General features: G+C 53.5%; 4 protein-coding genes across 4 annotated transcripts; 2 read left to right on the forward strand and 2 right to left on the reverse strand.

The window, feature by feature from the left end:
* Window positions 1-9,621: 9,621 nt before the first annotated feature.
* Window positions 9,622-11,106, forward strand: J4E84_003533 (uncharacterized protein; the record flags this gene model as incomplete). The annotated part of the gene is made up of 1 exon (XM_049386145.1): window positions 9,622-11,106. One exon carries the CDS (start codon window positions 9,622-9,624, stop codon window positions 11,104-11,106), a length of 1,485 nt encoding a protein of 494 aa, XP_049245994.1.
* Window positions 11,107-12,301: 1,195 nt separating this feature from the next.
* On the forward strand, window positions 12,302-12,751 carry J4E84_003534 (uncharacterized protein; the record flags this gene model as incomplete). The annotated part of the gene is made up of 2 exons (XM_049386146.1): window positions 12,302-12,308; window positions 12,381-12,751. 2 exons carry the CDS (start codon window positions 12,302-12,304, stop codon window positions 12,749-12,751), a joined length of 378 nt encoding a protein of 125 aa, XP_049245995.1.
* Window positions 12,752-12,996: 245 nt separating this feature from the next.
* Window positions 12,997-15,120, reverse strand: J4E84_003535 (uncharacterized protein; the record flags this gene model as incomplete). The annotated part of the gene is made up of 9 exons (XM_049386147.1): window positions 12,997-13,228; window positions 13,309-13,428; window positions 13,483-13,753; window positions 13,809-13,901; window positions 13,951-14,222; window positions 14,274-14,466; window positions 14,609-14,922; window positions 14,973-15,023; window positions 15,074-15,120. 9 exons carry the CDS (start codon window positions 15,118-15,120, stop codon window positions 12,997-12,999), a joined length of 1,593 nt encoding a protein of 530 aa, XP_049245996.1.
* Window positions 15,121-16,886: 1,766 nt separating this feature from the next.
* J4E84_003536 (uncharacterized protein) lies at window positions 16,887-19,259 on the reverse strand (the record flags this gene model as incomplete). The annotated part of the gene is made up of 3 exons (XM_049386148.1): window positions 16,887-18,095; window positions 18,146-18,387; window positions 18,443-19,259. The coding sequence occupies 3 exons, from the start codon at window positions 19,257-19,259 to the stop codon at window positions 16,887-16,889; spliced, it is 2,268 nt and encodes a 755-aa protein (XP_049245997.1).
* Window positions 19,260-19,524: the final 265 nt, after the last annotated feature.

The following is a 19,524-nucleotide window of genomic DNA, read 5'->3' on the forward strand; positions in this document are numbered from 1 at the left end:
CCGCATCTCGTTGTTGCTTACGTCGCCTCGAGTCCGTGATGCCGCGCATTACTCGTTGGAAGTATGTGATATCGTTGTTGATAGTCTTTGACTCTTGAGCGTGACTCCGATAATGCCTGAGCCCATGTCCGCAGTCGTAAGCTTCGACGTCTTCATACGTGATGAGTTCTGCCTTCTCTTGAACCGGTACATCTTCGTAGCGACAGGCTGATAAGCAAATCCGGTACATCAAGCCGTTAATATCGAAAGTGTATAGCGTGAACCCATTCCACTGAAGCACAGGTGTTGGAGTCGTGATTCCGGGCGAGTCAGGCTTGGCTACCTCCAAGCAGAAGACGACAGGGTAAGGCGGGATTGGGGTGAGTATCGAAGTACTTAAATAAAATGCTGATCGCAGCAGCAGAGTTCTGTTAAGAATTGATCTCTAACTGGGCCAAGATAGATACGATATATGGTCCTCCAAGGTGAGCGAATCTCTCACCCCTGAAGATCGGGAAAGTCGATCCAACGAGGGAGCGAAGATGACGCGTCGAAGAGCTTTCGAGTCGATCCGGATGAAGGACATACCTTTGGAATGATGTATGCTAAGGCAAAAAGCCGAAGGGCGTTGATTTGAAGCACAGCCAGTTGTACTCCGTGACGCTGTTCCGTGATAATGGCGGACTTGAAAGAGACGCCCCGCGATGCGTGACCCATCAGATTAGCTTCATGAGAGTTTCTTGTCGAGCCAGCCCCTGAAGTAACTGATCCTCACATATTCCGCTGGTAGACGCCGTTGCGCAACGGACATCCTCCTCATGGAAATCTGAGACGATGCAAAGAAGGCAAATAAGGGATTTCCGTGTCGAGGGGCGTAAAGTGAGATGCGTTTCGATGCGCGTGCCGCTCGACACCAATGCATCAAAACCGCAGATTGTTCAGCAGCCCGTATGTCCGCTGCTCAAATGCCGAAAGTTTGCTGACATCTTTGGCCATCTCCTCACATCGTTCAATAGCGAACTGTTGCAGGACATTCGTTGTTGTAGATCATGTCCGCGATATGCACCTCATCGCGATTCTGGAGATGAGTGCCACTCAGCGAACAGCAGACTTGCGCTACCTTCAGGTAACCCCTGACAAGCCCACATCGTGTGGCATCTTCATAACCGCCAAAGTCCGCACCAAGACCGATGAATAGGGGCCTTGATATCTAGATCATGTCCAGTTGCAGCGGTGCAGCGTTGCGACGTTGCGACGTTGCAATCAGACAAGGTTGGTCCTTCGAGCTCCTCCAATGGATATGATCATGTTTGCGCAGTCAGAAAATCTGAAAGAAAATCGACATGCTGCCGGTTGCTTTAAGATGCTGACTCCAGTCTGGAACTTGAGGCTCTTGCAAGGAGCCCGCGATGATGTCTCACATGCGGAGATGCTCGGAAGTCCGCTGTCGACCAGCCATGTAACATCTACAACAGATGCCAGCTTCTTTAACTTCGCTTCCCTCTAGAATGGCGGACAAGCAAGCATGCGCATCAAAAGTGGCTTCAAGACCAGTATGCGTTATGATAAGCTGAAAGATAGCGCATACATGTCACCAGCTAGACCATCTGTATGCCACATCTACCAAGTCATACCCTACAGAGCATGCTTGATGATGCAAAAAGAGATGTGAAAGCATCTGATCTTGCACTGTGAACAGTTGACCAGATATGGGCTGATTCGATGATGTATGGTGTGTGGGTGCAAAAGCAAAGGCAAAAAAAGCCAGGAATTACATGCTACTCAATGGTAACAAGACACGGCGGAGAATCGAACCTGGGTGATGTTAGCCAACCATTCATTCAAGTGATGAACAGTGGTCCGATCCTCTAACCAATGCAAGGCGCCTGGTAGCCACTACTACCAGGAACCCGACACCTGGGACCTTTTGATGGAAATATCCAGAAATTCTTTGTATATATAACGACAACAACTTACTTTCGGTATGTTTGGTGAAGGAGATTGGCGGGATCGTCTGATTGGCATCGCGGGGGTGTGGGGCAGGCACGGCGGCGACAGGGTCACCATCCAGGCACTTTGCGTGACCAATGGAGAGGCCGTCGTCGAGTAGCTCCTTCTTCTCCACCATCTCATGCCTGTCTTGCTTCTGTACGTCCATCGTCCTATGTTGGGTCGTTTATAGGGCTGGCCATGGACAAGCCCTAATTAGGCGGCCTTCACGTCTTGCAATTCGATATGCGTTCCGCCCACAACAAGTCTCAAGGCATCTCCGTCTTGAGTTTGAGCTGTCCACCTGAGCTGCAGCTTGATGCAAATATAAGGGAAGCGTGTCATGCAGGGAGCTGCACCGACTTGTCGCGATCAGAAATCTCTAAAGTTTGTTCCGCAGCGAGACACCAGTACACTCTGTGCCTATGTCTGAGGAGCACTTTGCAAGTATGACACTCCATCTCATCACGCTGATTGGGGTGTGTAGACGCAGCCTCATGTTTGCATGCGCAGCGCAGGTGCACGGCCAGCGCACAAACTGTAAGAGTGGTCTTGAAGCCCCTGCATCGCCATCCTTGTGACGTCCCGTTAAGAGACACGATACGATGGAGGCTCTACGTGCGGCTTTTGTTGTTGCGCCGCTCGCATGATGGTTCTCACGTCTGCAAAGTGCGAGTCTTGTTGACTCCCGTGGTGTCCGCACTCCATCACCTCCGCCACCCCGACACCTCCCACCGCGACAACGCGATAGCAGTGTCGTCAAGGTAGAGTCGTCTGATACAGAAGACGTGACGATGAGAGGAAGGCGAGTCGTTTCCTGTCGGGCTGACTTGATCGCAGATCTTGTGCGATGCCCAAAACTCCCAACGCCCTGTCCACGAAGTCTTCAACACCGCTGCGATCGGCTCCGCCGCAGCAACAGTCGTTCTCGAGTTGCTCGTCCTTGGAACATTCGATCACCAGCGCTACTTCGGCGCCCTGCTTTACCACGCCGATACGGAGGCACGGAAGCAGCACCGACAGGCTGCATCGCCCCGCCAGGCGCACGAAGAACGCATCCCAGATCCATGCAGCACCACGAGACATACGACAGAAAGCGATCTCCAGGCAGAGCATCACGGCACCGGAGCCACCAGACTGCTTGCAGTGGTTCTGGAGCCCACCGGAAGCCGCCGTGGCACTCGATCCTTCTTCATCACCGGACAAGCTCAAGGGCGGGGGTGAAGCCCTGCACACGCGAAGATCGGGCGGTCCCTCTACCATCGGATAGATACATCCCACAAGCCGGCAATATCGTACACCAAACGCGCGCCACGATGCAAGACAGCTTTGTCGCAATTGATTGAGGCCCGCGAGTCGCCGCGACCAACGATGCGAACACCGCACAAACATAACGTAGTGAGGCAGGCGGAAGTCTCCTGACTATGGCTCTCCGGCGGCGTGAACCTCTCAGCCACCAGGAATATCGGCGCTGAGAAGCCTGCGCGAGCAGCTTCAACAAACGATATCTCTCGCGACACGAGTGCTCAGCTACTCAGCGGATGCACTGGGAAACAAAATTGTCGGTCCTGGAGCTTGACATACCGGCCCTGGACGTGGCAACCACCGTATCAATGCCATGACTAGTGGCGCCGAATGAAGACCTGGACGGATATCTCGCTGGCGAATCTGACTTCGGCTGGACAACTCTTCTGTGGTTGGACGCCGTAACGATGGTTTACGGAGTCGAACATTGGAACCATGACCATAAGAGCTTGGAACAAGAGCTCAGACTGTCGATACATGGAGCCATCAGTCTTGCTCGGACGTCTTACTCTTTGACATCTTCTCAAAGTACGAGGTCGCAGGTAACTTGTTTGACATGCCACCATGACAAACTTGCCGATGTACCCAGGGGAACGGTGTATCAAGCACGCATTCGCGACGGAAACATAGCGTCTTGAGGGCAGATAGGTCGTTGCGGTCGCTAGACTCATGCGTCTGCGCCTTTGAACCTAATACTGATTGGATGAATTGTCGGCATTGCCAAAGCATTGGTGAGTGTAAAACCCAAGGAAGTTTACCGACGGCTGGAGGACCTTGCCAGCCCAAAACCAGAGGGGCCACGCAGGTGGAGGAGCCTGATACCGTCGACCGACGGTTCAAGACGCGTGATTTCAGCACCTCTTTGCCGACTACGTCAGATACCCTGGTCTGGTCGACTGAAGTTGAAGAACTGGCCTGCACTTGTCGACCCGACAAGCACTATGCAAGGCTCGGCATGACTTCGTCGATGGGCCCCGTGGGAGAGTACGGGACGATACATTCAGGTACAAGCTGTCGCAACGATCGTGAACGCGCTCGTGTATCCAGTCCAGACACGATCAAGGCCGACGGGATGTTGCGAAGTTGCTGATGCTCTAATCCGCAGTAGTGGCTTCAGCTAGGAGATGATACGCTCGCTAAAGTTCAGACTGTAGTGCATCCACGTCGTACCTAAGGTGAGACACCCCATAAGGCCAAATCGTTTTGCAACAGTCTGTAGCATCAGACGCAGGCCTTGCATTGTTGCCGACTTGTAGTGATACATCGGAAAGCCAGCCTACTCCATGCAAGTGTGAGCGAGGTGACGCTCTGAACGCCAAAGATTGCGCAGCTTTCGATTTGCAGCAAGACTGGATATGTCCTCGTGTGCCTCGAGCATGCGCAGGAGCCGTTGTTGTTGCAGCGATTAAGCTGTTCGATGCGAGTTTCGCATCGTCTGCCCGTCCGCTCCTGCTTTCTTCTGTCGACTGGTTCTGCGGTACAACGCGCAAGGCTCTTGCGGTCTGTGTCCCTACGCCTGATGCAGGGCTCGGTATCAGCATGGCGACGCATCATAGCTGTTGCATGACGAAGACTGTAGCTGTGGAGACCATGCCAGCGAGCTTCCGCCGAACGAACAACAACGAGATGATGCGAAATTGTGTGTCGATTTGCCGACCGAGCAACCGCTGCAAACTTCCTTTTGTGGCCCACAACCCGCAACGTACCCATTACCTTCTCTTACCAGATCTTCTGCGAGACAGAGACGGACGTTGTGTCGATGCGAAACAGCCGAAGTATGGGATTGTAGTACTCGCGTACTCGATGTCGATAGGCAAGGGAGATCGTAGTTCGTGAACCTTCGGGCGTAGGACGCTTGTGCAGACAAGGAAGAGGACTCGATTGGCATTTCTTGGAGGTTTGGCGATGCCAGCATGGCTCCGGCTAACGCGCTTGTGGTGAGCGACGGAGAGAGGTCTCGCTCGAATGTTACCTAGAATTTTGGTAAAGGTTACAGTGCGAAGTCGAACTCCGAAGGGTCAGCATAGTCGGAGTTTTACCACCGCTTCGCCAACGGAGGTTGGTGGATAGCTGCAGCCAAAGGTGAAAGCCGACAACGCTGCCCGAGTACTCAAGTACCCTGTGGCTGGTAGTTGTTTGGCCTGCATGTCTCTCCCTGAAGGCGTTGTAGCTTCCTACGTCGAGGGAGATGTTCATTCGGAGCTTGGCCAAGCGAGTGGTCTCTTCCGCGGAGGTCTCAAATCCGGAACAGCAAGAGTACCGAGCGGACGGAGTGGCCGCAGGTATAGAGGCAGTCGAGGTGGGATCGCGAGCGTTCGAGGGGTAGGTGGGTGATCCGACGCGAGCTGTATGCAAGGTGGGCGCCGCTTGGAGACACCCCCGAAGCTTGTTCGAGGTTCGATGTCCATGGAGCTGTAAACCTGGCAACAGAAGTGAAGTGCGCAAGCAAGCCAGTGTTACTTTGCCTTTACCAAGCTCCCTAGAGAAGTTGTCTCGAGGCATGTTGGGCATGGGAGAACGACGCGGACTGCCGGGTGAGGGGAAGCGTCGCGTTGAAGCACACCAGTTCGATCCAAAGCAGCCCTTCCTGGTATCATATTACTATGTGCCTTCCTGAAGGTGCCACTACAGGCGAGCGGCAAGCTGCGAGCTGCGAGTCGCGGTCGAGGTCGTCGTCAAGGGTGTACGGCGGGTGGGACGATGTCTTGCTGAGGGGCCATCTCGGCGGCTGAGGCGCTGGGCGGACTCGGAAGACATGTGCATCTCAGAGGCTCGAGTCTTCATTTCTATATCGTATAGCGAACGCGTCGTAGCGATGTGGAGCCGATTTCGTGGAGCTGGTGGTTGGTGGCGAGTTGGTGTGTGGGCTGAGGCGAGAAATTCAGGAGGGAGGCGCGATGGTGATCCAGGTCCATGCGGACATGGCGAAGTTCAAGAGCAAGGACAGCCGCACCGTGCACACAGCAGCTGGCAAGTAACGACTCCGTCGTCGACGTGTATTGCACAGAGCTACGGCATCGATGCGAGTTCGTACGTCAGAGCAGAGGGAGTCGGGCCGAATCATTCGCGCATGAGTTAGCGAGGCCAGCCCCGCGGAGACGCCACGCCGTGGAGCGACTGCAAGACAACAGCACTGAAGGGATGCACTTAATCAGAAAGGTCCGGAGGAGCAGCTTCCGAATCGTGGCAAGAGCTACTGGATGTACCGCATCTGGAATCGGGCTCAGGAGGAAATGCATACCATGTAGGATAGATGCAGGCAAGTCAACCCTACCTCAACCCTACCTCAACCCTACTACGATGCAGACAGATGCTAACACTCAAACAGATAGTTTCTTAGATACAGTACTATATTCGTAGACCCAAAATATACCATCTGTTGACCTTCCAATGTTGTGCACCTGCCTGCCTTATGGACGAGATTCTGCCAAGGACAGGAACCGATGGGGCATCGTCCCTGCTGAACGCCCTCCTAGCGCCAGAAACTCTAATCGCACCTCTGCCCACTCCCTCCACACCCCTCTTGTTTACTGACCACCCCTGCCTCGACTTCCTCTGCGACTTTCGCCAAGCACGAACCCCCTTCCCATTGCCGCAACTAATGCAAAAGAGCTTCTCATACGCGTCAGTACGCTTCAGCTCCCCTGGATATCCTCTTCGGCGACACAGCGCGTCGCCCGCCTCCATCGCCATGCATAGTCATCGCCGGCGCGACGAGCCACTTCCGCAACTGCGTCTGAATTTCCTGGCAAGCGCGATGGCAGCTCTGAATGGTAACAGGCTATGCACCTCCGCTTGATCTCCGTCAGGGTATCCTTTGCAGTCTGACCCTCGATGAGGCCCGTTGTCGTTGCGACATCAAGCACGCAGACAAACATCGCACACTGATGACCTACAGCGCTGCAGCGACCACACCGCTTCGCAGAAACACGATCTGGCCGCCCACCTCTCCTTCGCCGACTCTCAATCGTTACGCTCGACTCTGTCGCTCGAGCTCGCACTGCCTGCGTAATGACGGTACAGCTTCGATAAAACAATCAGCAGTATGCTTCCGCTGTAAGCTGTCAACGTTTCCGTGTAAGCTGTATCAACATCAAAATAGCGCCTACCGTCTGAGTGTAACCGCACCTCTGGACTCCGCACCAATCTTGAAGGCCTTCCTTCCCATTCATTAACCCGTGCTTCGGGGTGGCTATCGACTGCCTAGGAAGTCGAACAGAGTCTCAGGCAGCTGTACAAACCCACAAAGGCGTCTATCTAGCATGCCAGCGCGAGTCGTAGATATTGCGATCATCAGGTCCAAAGTTCAAGTATCTGGCAAGGCTCATGTACATCTTCCCTCACAGAGCTTTCGCCTTCCAGTTCGGAAACAATACCAGCTGGTAAACCCAGCCGGCAGTATGTAAAAGCTTCTATCGCGCGCGCCCATCATCTTTGGACCTTTTTCCGGATATTCAACAACATCAAACCCTTGGCTACGGAGCCTAGCATCGATACCTATCCTGCCCTTCCCATTCGGTTCGGGCTGATGTTCACGGTTCAATATCTTGCCATTCGGTTTGCATTTAGTATCTAGATACCCTAGCGGTAGGTTTCTTCCGCTTGCCGAACAAAAGGTAAGGTGCACTGATGTGAGAGGTTCTCTTACACTGTCAAGTTTAAGTCCGGGTATGTCATCTTCGTTATATTGTGGGTTTGCCATATCTCCACTTCCACACACTTTCCTGTCTACACCTCGGCCTTCGATCTACCAGAAGGTTTCTTGCTCTGTCTCTTGAACATTTTTCACAAGCCATTGCAACCAGCCATTACACTCTGGTACTGTCAGCTTGTTCAGGCATCTCGTTCACAACATGATCGAGCGAAAAAGGTACACTGCTAGTCAGGCTTTTCTTGCGAACAATACTAAAAGAGATGGGATCTAAAAAGGGCTCCTTCGGGACTCAAACATTCTGGAAGTACACACCATTAGCACACGACCCGCAACGTGGGCTCAGTGAATACTAATGGCCCGCAGCCACCACAATAGGCAACGTATATCCACGGCGAGACAGACAATACAATACGACTTTCTGATTGTAGTCAGCTCATCGACGCCGACTATCGGCCTTTACCGCCAGTTTGCCACCCGGATTCCCACGTCACCAAGGGTTTGAAGCGCGGGGTAGTACATGTACATGAGCTTTTGCTCACGTGTTGTCGCTCACCCAGGCTTCGAGACACCACAGTCCGCGCCGTTACCGCTTATATCAAGCGTCGCTGAGACTTGTGGGTATATATATATATATGCCTTCAACTTACCTTGACATAACCTTTCCTCGTCCACAAAGGCTCTTGCGATCACAACATCAGAACTTCAAAAGCAAGACGTCGCTCTCTCACCTGAACATCCTCGCTTATACCGTTCATCAAGTCAACTGCATGCCCAACCAACGTTGACAACTGGAAGTCTGCGAAGAGTATTCTTATCTTCCGACGCAGTACCTTGCAGTGCCTTCGCAACTTGATTGGAATTTGTGTGGCCGTCCAATTTTCCGACACATCAATTGATATCTTGAACCCGAACCGAATTACATCGACCAACTTTCAACTGCCGACTGATCGAGAGGAACGTGGTTGTGGTCGCTTTACGACATCGCCATCTCGACTGCTTTGGATTATCTGTGGTCCCTTAGCGTCCTACCTTGTGGCTCAACTGTACGCCGTCAGCCACCGCACCCGCGAAACCTTCTTCGTCTTCACCGAACAGGAGACGGCAAAGAAGACATATAGACTGCTACGGTTAGGAAGTTCAGAGTGAACATTCTTCCGGCGTCTCCCGTGCTTCACGCCGTCTAGTCCTGTTTGCGAAGAGGAAGGGGTGTGTTGCTGTGGTCTTGGCTCAGCGTACGTTGAGCACGTCCGCCCTACTAGCCAGTTCGTCGCCTACGTAACTGGGCTGCCCGGGAGCTCGATAACGCTAGCGTCTCGTCTGCCTCGTCTGCCTCCCCTAAGTCCCTCACACAGCTGGTCCGTCTTTACCGCACCACCTGTAAACACCGCCACCTACACATCTCCAAAAGGTACGTACCTCCAGCAGCTTAGCAGCTGCTTCCCCTGCACTGCACCCTCCTTTTGCCCGCTTCAGCAGCACGCTGGCAGCTTCGTTGTGGCGCTACAGCTTGCATTGTTGACTCTCCCCCGCTCTCCGCCCCACACACAACACGCCCACTCTGGTGTACGCATTGCGCCTTTGCTTGACCTCTTGCTAATTCCAACGCAGAGAGCGCTTTGGTTCTTGATCCATTGCTACGACTTGAACGTAAGCTACTGGATATCATGTCCCGCTTCCACAACAACCAGCTAAACATGGTTAGCCTCTTCAACGAGGAACCGACCACACCAACACACAAGCCCAATCGCAAGCGTAATCGCACTATGCCCGCACCTGAGTGTCACTCCAAGAACCTCCTGCAGCACAACGGACCTATCCAGACCTACCGCGGTCCCGAGGTTGACAATTCCTACGTCAACTACGGTTTCGAGAGCGATATGCACCGTCGCGGTCAGTATCACGCTATGCAAGCCTATGTTGCCCCAGCTCAAGCTCCGGTGAACAACGGTGGCTCTGTGAGTTATACCCCAACATATGACAGCGATTACGCCGAGAGCGATCGCGAGGACCACCCCCCATCCAAGATCCCAAAGATCAACAAGGATGGCGCTCCCCGCAAGCCACGCCAGCCTCGTCCCAAGCTACTCAAGTGGAGTGACAACGATTGGAAGAATGTAGTCCTCGGTATCGTCTGGGCCTGTGGTGAGACTGGTGTCCAGATCCCGTTCGACCAGGCTGGCCAGGTTGTCGGCGAGAGCTGTACTGCTGGCGCACTTCAGCAGGCCATCTTGAAGTTGCGCGGCAAACAGATCGCAGAGGGCTACCAAATTCCATCGTTGAGGATGGCGTGGACGCGCAAGAACAAACGTTCGTCTTCTTTGTCGTCCACTGCTAACACCAACTCTCAGACCAACGCTGGTCAGGACCCACTGACTCCTTCCCGTCCGTCCTTGATCGTAAAGCTAAAGGTTCCAGTATCAAAATCTGTCGGCGTCAAGCACTCTCCGGGTTTCAACAAGGCCGGTGCTGATACTGTCCGCGAGGAGTCCAAGGAGAAGGTCCAAGTTCTCAACGAGGCACAAGACCAGAAGCCCGTCGTGGTTGATGACGACGTCTTCAACATTGACTCCCACCGTGCTCACAACAAGGACTCTGATGTAGACTATCTCCAGCCCGACGGTGATGCGTCCAAGGTTGGTCAGGGTTTCGGTGTCAGCGGTCACAAGTCCCCTGTCGCCCAACGCAGGCCTACCCTCTACCGCAACGACGCCCAGACCCACCTTGAGGTCAACAAGTTCGTGGACGATACTCAGATGTATGGCTCCGGTGCAAACTACCACGGTAGAGAGATGGAGTCTGTTGATCTTGACTCTTTCGAGCTTGTCGACGAGGACAACGAGGCTCTTCTTAGGCACCCACGTAGTGCGTTCATTCCCGAGATGTCCCCTCTGTCGGGCCATGCTTACGAGAGTCCTTATAGTTTCCAAGTGGAAGAGGGTCAAGATGTTAGTGGCCACTCGCCTGTGTGGCACGGGTCGGGACAGCGAGGAGCCCAAGGTTTCCTTGGTTTGGCTTGCTCGCCGCAAGATGGGCTACCGCCGCTAGAGGCCGGTCATATCCCTGATTCGTTTCCTCACGACGTTTTCGCGAACTGCGGTTTCACTCAGGGTTCATACGTCGACGTACCCATGGCCGAGGCTTATGATGGCTATGGTTTCAACGCGGGACATTTCAACTAAAAGCACCTCGCCTCGTCACCCGCCTTCACGCGAGTAAAGGTTACGCCTACACGACTGTAAGAACAACTCATGTGCCTTATGATCGCTTTGCTAACCGTTGTTGCCAGTATGATGGACGGTTTCTTTATGATAGCACGATATTCACGGTTCACGGTTTCTTCATTTTGGCTGCTGGTTTTGCAGTCTGGATATGGTATGATACGACACGGCTACATGAACACACTGGGTGTTTATCTTCTTCATGGGTCGATGTGACTACTTGGCTTGAGACACCTACGTCGGCCTTGCTAGCACTTGGCATGGTCTTTGCACTACATGATTGATGGATAGGATACCCGCTTCACGGATGAAAAGTTTAGGTACTCGAGTAATGGAAACTTGAATACCTCTATGATGACCTCAATGATGCTGATGCTACTGCTACTGATGGTGATGACGTGAACGACCAAATGAGTGACATGAAGTCGCTCTAATACCTCATCCTCTACGCCAATGAGAGCGGCAGCATCTTCGCCACACCGATGTCGTCGCGCGTTCTGCTGAGTACAATAGCCGCTAATATCCGAAAAGCGTGTGACTCACACGCTGGCTCAGAAGGGAAGGGCACGCGACGAACAAACAAACGCGAAAAGTCACGGTGAACGTGACGCGTCCACAACAGTAACAACGGGTGACAGTGACCGGGGATTTAGGCAACTGCGACAAGGCTTCCCCACGCGGACGAGGAATGACGTTGCAGGCACACATGTAGTGTTTGCATACTTCGATAGGTCTTCCGAGTGAGATATGATGTGGTATGACGAGCTGTTCGCCATGTGTGAATGAAATGTTCTTATTTTAACAACGAAGAACTCCATCATCGACGCAAATCGCCGTCTCAACTATTAAAAGCCTTTTCTCTTCTTCTTTGCTTCACATCCCGGATTTCCGAATCTACCCACCTGCTGGCTGACATTCTCAGCATCATCGCAAGACATCACAGCAAAACCATGGACCTCATTGACACCGTGCTTTCTTAACCTCAATCTCGAGCCGACTGTCTCGCCAATCGCCGCAAACTACCAACTTTCGTGGCAACGTTCAACGCAACACTCCTCGCATTCGAACGACATTGACTTCCAAAGTTCCCAAAGAAGAAAGCATGGACCCAAGATTTTGGCCTGGAGGGATGGGCGTGCCTGGCTTGGGGGCCGGCATGGCCGGTGCGGGGCGAGGCATGGGCATGCCCGTCATGGGCCTACCAAACATGCAACACCCATTCTATCCACCGCAAGGGTTTCAACATCCGCTCCAGCAGCAGTACTATCAACAAGCACAAGCACAAGCACAAGCCCAAGCCCAAGCCCAAGCCCAAGCACACGCACACGCATACGCACAAGCCCAAGCACAAGTCCAGCAGCAGCAGCAACAGCAAGCTTCTACACCCCCACTCACAACCCCACCACCACCCAAAGACTCCAAATACCCCCGCTTCGTCAATCCCTTCCAGGACGAGAAGCCACAAGGGTCTTACGGTAAGCGCGAGTACGTACCGGGGCAGGAGGCTATACGAATTCCTCCTGAGCATCGGGGTGACGACCCGTGGACTAATTGGCATATGATGCAGGCAAGAAGACAGTTGCAAGAGATGAGCAGGAGTTGGTGAGATAGGAGGGGAGAGATGATGGGGTTGGGTAAGCAGACAAAGTCGTGGTAATGCGTAATGCAATAGCGAACAATTCATTGTTCGCCATCGTCTGGCTGAAAGCATCTAGTTCGATGCAACATTACATCCTCCGCTCCTCCCTATTTATCATGCTTTCGCATGTACCATCCCTCATCCATCCACACACCCTCCTTCTCATATTCCCAGTTAAGTCCACGTCCCCTCGTACTTCCCTCGCCCTAAGCCTAAGTCTCAATCTTGGGCACTGCGACAGCCTCATCGTGCTGCACACTCCTCTTCCTCTCCTGGTTCTGCGCCACCTCGCCCAGATTTATGTCGTGTCCACCCTTGGGATCGATTTCGGCGAATTGGACAGCGGGACGGAACTCCTGCGACTTCCACGCTTTGCTGACGATGCCGTAGAGTTCGTCGACTTGTTCGAGACTGAGGCCCTTGGTTTCGTAGATCATGAACCAGCTGTGGGGGAAGGGGTGTCAGCGTTTGTCACGCGGGTGTTTGGGGTTGGGTAGGATGGTGTATAGGGAAAAAGGACTTACACAAAGGCGATGCAGACGAAACAGAATGAACCCCACACGAAGAAGACCTTAGATGCCAGGTTTGCGTGGTCTTCGTCAACCATGTATGGGGTTGAGTAGGCAATCGCCCAGTTGAGCAACCTGGAATATGGCGTTAGTCTTTTCCGATACCATGATCATTGTCTGTGAACATACCAGTTGGATGCTGTGGTCATAGAAAGACACTTGGCGCGTGCCTTCAACGGGTACAGCTCGCCGGTTACAACCCAAGCGACTGGACCCCAGGAGCTGGCGAAGAAGAAGATGTAGATGCACACGAAAGCGATGGCGGCACGTTGAGCTGCGAGATCGGATGTGCCGGCTACCGTTCCTGTGATCGCGACAATATACTGACACACGCACATGCCTATCGCTCCGAGGAGAAGAAGGTTGCGTCGACCGAGGCGTTCAACCATGTAGAGACCCGCTAGAAATCCGAAAGTCAGTACTGTTTTCGTTTGGCTGGAACCGCGGTGGCTTACGGAATGTAGACGCAACGTTGACGCAATTGGTGATGACCTGGATGATGAAGGGGTCTTGGAAGCCGGCGTTCTGGAAGTATTGGGTACCGTAATCTGGACATATTAGAGGGAGCCGCAAATTTGCGCCGTTGAGAGAACATACAAAAGATGAAGTTTACACCAGTAAGCTGTTGCAGCGACTGCAGTAGGCATCCAGTCACGAGACGCTTGCCCAGCGTTCCCTTGAAGCAGTCGGCGTATGTAGACTTGCCCAACGACATCTCATAAAGATGGTTGGCCTGAACCTCGTTCAATTCCTCAACGATGGCCGGGTGATCCACTGGGAGACGGCGGAGCTTGCCGAGACTGTCGGCAGCCTTCTCGTATCGGTCCATCTTGATGAGATATCTCGGCGTCTCTGGCAAGAAGAATAGTCTAGCGAAGGGTTAGCAGCTGCCATCATGTAGTTGAAATCACTGCACTTACCCGCCGACAAGAACGATAGACCATAGGAATTGCACCGCGATTGGAATACGGTACGATCCAGAGTCATTGCGGTCCTTAGTCGAATTGTTTACAATGGCCGCGAGCAGCAATCCAATCGTAATAGCAAGCTGGTAAGCTCCTACAATCGTTCCGCGAATCCATTTTGGCGCAGTCTCACTCTGGTACATGGGAACTGTTGTCTTGTTAGCTTCTGTGCAAGCGAGCCAGATGCCCCGCAGAGCCTCATCGATGCGGGGCGAGGGGCGTCAGCCACCATTGACGATCAGCCCCACGACGCCGGGAAGGGGAGAACAACGAGAACAGAGCCGACTTACTCAGGGCTGAGATGAGACCAACACCATAACCGGCGAAGAAACGACCGGCGATGAACAATGGTTGCGCTGTCGCGGCCGTCTGCAGAATGACACCGAGGTTGAAGACGACACCGGCAGAAACCATCAAACCGAGGCGGCGGCCAAGTAGATCACCAAACGGCGCAGCCGTCAAAGCACCGAAGAAGGTGCCAGCTGAGAGAATGGAGACGATCAGAGAGTCCTGAGCTGCTGTGATACTGAGATCTGGTTCGGTGGAGAATTCCTTCTTCCAGTAGTCCATGGCAATAATGCCAGAAATGGTACCTGTGTCATATCTAGGGAGATCAGAACTTGCGCGTGATACGACAACGACGTGTAGGCTCACCCGAAGAGGACACCACCAAAGGCGACGAAGAGACCGATTACAATGGCAGGCCTTAGAAAGTGTTAGTGGTGTACCTGGTATGAAAGGCCAGGAAAGCTTACCATGCCTTGCCAGCTGTGTCTGGCGGGGGCTTGAGCATGAAACCCATGATGGCAAAGTTCAATTTGACTTCTTAGAGATGGCAATCGGCGATGTCGCGAAACTCGAGACGCGTAGTCAAGCCGTTCAATGGAGCGCGCAGTCACTCTTTATCTCAGGATGCAAGCTCCGAGCATCTCTCCATCCAGCTCGCGATCCCGACAAACCCTTGTCCCATGCCGCTGCACCTCAGTGCCATATCACAAGTTGCTAATCCCAGTCGGTTTCCCAAGCCAACCATTCTTGCATGGTATGCCCCGCATCATAACATGGAGCGTACCGCAGTTGGTTATTACCCCGTACTCGGCAGGCTGACTTCCCTCACACCACTTACGTCGGAGGCTGAGGACAAGACAGCGATCATAGAAGCCTGTCGCGATCGTCCAAGCAGCACGTTCGTCACGAGAGTGAACAAGGACTGTCGAAGTGGTGGCTCAATCAGACGATGTTCAAGGGCAAAGCATTATGCCAATTCTCCCCTTCCGGTACGAGCGCGTGCCATGGCAAAACCATCACGCAGGAAATGCCGCACATTCTGCAGGCAAGGCGACGCGTTCTTCCAGAAGTTTGCCGCTCCCAATGATCGCGTCAACCGTTCGGCATGTCAGAAAAAGGATGGGCCGATTGTCTCCTTGCAACCCCAGGAACTCCAGAGTGGAGACTCGTCGGTATGATTCTCGGAGCGCTGAACATTGGCAGAGAAATGTTTTCCCCGCGCAACACCAAGATGACCACAGCGAAGATGAGAGCGCTACACGTCGGATGCAGCGTCATGTTTTCTTGTCGTCCTGTCAAACGGGGGCCCTGGAATATGTGCTCGTGACAGTTGTTGTTCTCTTGTGTAGAAGTTGCTGCACAATCCCTTGAGCCAATAAGCCTTCGCTTCCTTTCGCTTCCCTTCGATGTTCAGTGCTCGGCATTGCTTGGACCGACGCGATGACTCGGGGACGTGTGCTTACGGCGCAGCATCTGCATCGCGGTGTCGATGATGAGTGGTCGACGGAGCGGTCATGCCTGACATGTGCCGTGCCGTCACCTCGGTCTTACTGCGACGATGAACGTCTCTCTTCCAGGCTGATTTTCGGGAAGTGGAAGGATGGTTGAGGTTGATGAAATGTGGAGGTACTCCGGGGTAGCTGCGGAGTCTAACGGGCGCACTGGCGGCGCTGTACGTCAGAGGCATCGACGCATCGCTAGAAGCCACGAAGACGTTTTCCGCGCATCGAAGCTCGATCGCGCAGGTACAGAGTTTGCAATCGAGGCTGCAGAGGGTTTCAGAACCAGGTCCCGGGATTTGGATCTCAGTGGGCAAACTCATCTTACCAGATCCTGGGAAGGAGCCCGCTCGTGTGTTTAGCAAGATTGGTTGGGCATCTCCACCAGGGTGCGACGATCGTGACGATCTGCTGAAAACAGTGGTGACATGTCCACCTAACAAGCTTCTTTGGCAGTAGGCAATTTCGAGTCAGACATCATGAGTAATGGCAGACAGCCGCTTGAAATACAGCGATGCAAACTTTTCCTCGTGTAACAGGCAGGAGCTGCCACGCACGTGGGCTTGTTGTCAAGGTCTTGAGACGGAAGCAGCGACCGGCGCGAAATCTTTTGCCGAGAGTAAGGAAATGCAAGAGCGATCCAGCCTCATTGACAAAATATCAAAACACCACACATCGACGCGAAAGCCAATTCGGCGACAACAAAACTCTTCCGAGCATGCATTGGTATCTAGTGAGAGCCCAAACTCCTGCTTTTGTGCTTCCTGCCTTCAAAACCCCACTATGCCTTGTTCTTATCACCACTCTTTCTCCGCGCCTTCTTAGACTCAACCTTGGTCTCCTTCGCGCTGACGCCGTTGGGTGTAGACGCGACTTCGATACCACCGCCCTTCTTCTCTTTCCTGCCTGCCTTCTCCTTTGCGCTAACGTCGCCGTTCTTGACCTTTGCGATCTCCTTGGGCGACTCCTTGGTCGCCTCCTTAGCGGGCTTCTTGGGCGACTCCTTAGCGGTCTCCTTTGTTGCTTCCTTAGCAGTGCCATTTGCAGCCTTCTCGCCCTTTGGCACAACAGCCCTAGGGTCCTTACCCTTCCTGCGCATTGTCTTAACCTTAGCCTTCTCCATGTACTTCTCGTCCTCATCCTCGTCGAAGCCACCAAAGTCTGATTCATCGTCGCTGTCCGCTTCGATGGGCCGACGATCGACGATCTCGAGTCCGGTGGCTGGGGCGTTGGGGTTGGCGGTATTCTTGGCCTTTGCAACTGAGGATTCGTTGACGCCGACGGCGTTGGGCGGGGTAGGCGCGATCTTCTTGAACTTGGCGACGAAGAAACCGTCGACGTTGTATGTGTGGGGGTAGTATCTCCTTGTCATCTTCATCGAGGGGTGGAAGGCCTTGCCGCCGATGTTGGTGAATCCTTCCTTACCGAAGGTGAGGCCGGTCTCTACGAGCTTGACGTTCGGTCGCTTGTTCAATGCGTACTGAACGACTTGCTCGTTCTCTTCAAGAGTTACTGAACAGGTACTGTAGACGATGTATCCTCCAGTTTTCGAGTGGTGGTTGACAGAGTCGATAGCGGCGAGCAACAGCTGCTTCTGGAGATGGGGTAGCTTCATGAAGTCGGCTTCGGTCTTGTTGGTCTTGACACTGGCATCCTTGGCGATGACACCTGTACCAGAGCAAGGAGCGTCAAGAAGTACACGGTCGAAACCACCCATGACCCTAGGGAACTCAAGAGCCGAGTAGTGGGAGACGATAACGTTTCTCGCGCCTAGACGGTGGATGTTTCCTATCAGACCCTTGGCACGATCCTTGTTGGCATCGTTGGCAAAGATGCATCCAGTGTTCTTCATCAAAGCCGCCAAATGTGTTGTTTTTCCACCAGGAGCAGCAGCCATATCTAGCACGCGCTCGTTTTCTTGAGGTGCCAGTGCCATAACGGGCAGGAACGAGGAAGCGGCCTGGAGAATGTAGTGTCCAGCGAGGTATTCCTACAAAGGGTTAGTAATGGTTCGAAACATTCATTACATGCCAGGCTTACAGGTGTGGCTCCGAGCGGCACTTGCGCATCGAAAATCTGCAGACCAACTTTAGACCACTTTCCAACGGGCTCAAGTTGTACACCGCGGTTGATCAAGCTTTGCGCAAGTTCTCTTCGGTGTGTTCGGAGGGTGTTTGTTCGGATAACGACTGGTCTGGGGGTTTCGTTGGCTTCGAAGAAGGCTTGCGCTTCGCGAGGTGGGAAGAGGTTGAGCAGCTTGTCAGCTAGGAATTCGGAGTAGCCTGTCAATAGTATTAGTATGCGCAGATGTAGGAGTCTCATGCAACATAAACGTACCGTAGTAAGCACAGATGTCCTTCAAAAGCGACGCTCTGTATTCCGCCCTGCTTCGCCCCTCCTCAGCCAGGTTCTTGAAATCGTCCAGTACACGGATAGTGTCGGTAAGTCGTGTGCGCAACAGCTGGATGTCCTGGTTGACGAGATTTGTGATCGGCCTGCCATCCTCGTCCTCGTCCTCCAGAATCTTGGGCCTCTCTGCGACGATGTTGGTTTGCATGTTGCTCTCCTCCAACTCGGCTTGCGCCTCCGCATCCTCAATCGCCTTCTGCATGTCCAATCGCGTAGACAGACCAGCAATGTTGGCGGCTGTGAGCTTCTCTTCGGCGTCCTCCTCGTCATCATCGTCTGACCACATGGCCGCGCCTCGCCTGATATCGTCATCCGAATCCACAACGTCGGAGCCAAAGTCGTCATCGTCCATGTCTTCGTCGTCTTCGCCTTCGGATGCGCTACCGAGCGCATCAAGTCCGGTAACGTTGATGTTCTCCATATCGGAATCCTCAATGTCTGACATGTCATCCTCATCGTCCGAAGGTGGTAGAGGCGCCGCCTTCTTTGCCTTTGCTTTCGCTCCGTTCACGACAGCTGCAGCCGTCTTCAGAGGCTGCTTCACAGGCTTGACGGGCTTTCCAGCTACCCTCGTCTTGGGTACCAACTTGGCCTTGGCCTCTTTAGCTTCCCTTGCAGCTGTCCTGCTCCTCTTCTTGCGCTCCGGGTTCACGGCGTCGGGCGCATCTTTTCGCTTCCTCGTAACTAGCGATTCGTCGAGGACATCGGGCATGCCCTGCTTCTTCATACGGCGACCTTGACCCATGGCGACAGATTTATCCCGCAGGTGTTTAGTGGGCGGTAAGACAAAAAGGTCGAATTACTGAGAGATGGCAGCGTGAACCAGCAGCGCGAACACCGAACTTTCGCTAGCACTTTGGAACTTTTTCCACGCTAGCGGACTTCCTTTGGGCTTAGCGCGTTCTTTGCCCTGGTCGAGCTGCTGCGGTCCACTGTCCCGCAACACCAACAGCGTCATCGCACGGGAGCTATACACATCTTCGACCGGCGCGCAATCCCACGATACCGAT

This window comes from Alternaria hordeiaustralica (genome assembly GCF_023758085.1).
Source record: "Alternaria hordeiaustralica strain BMP 2776 chromosome Unknown scaffold_5, whole genome shotgun sequence".
Classification (NCBI taxonomy): Eukaryota; Fungi; Ascomycota; class Dothideomycetes; order Pleosporales; family Pleosporaceae; genus Alternaria; species Alternaria hordeiaustralica.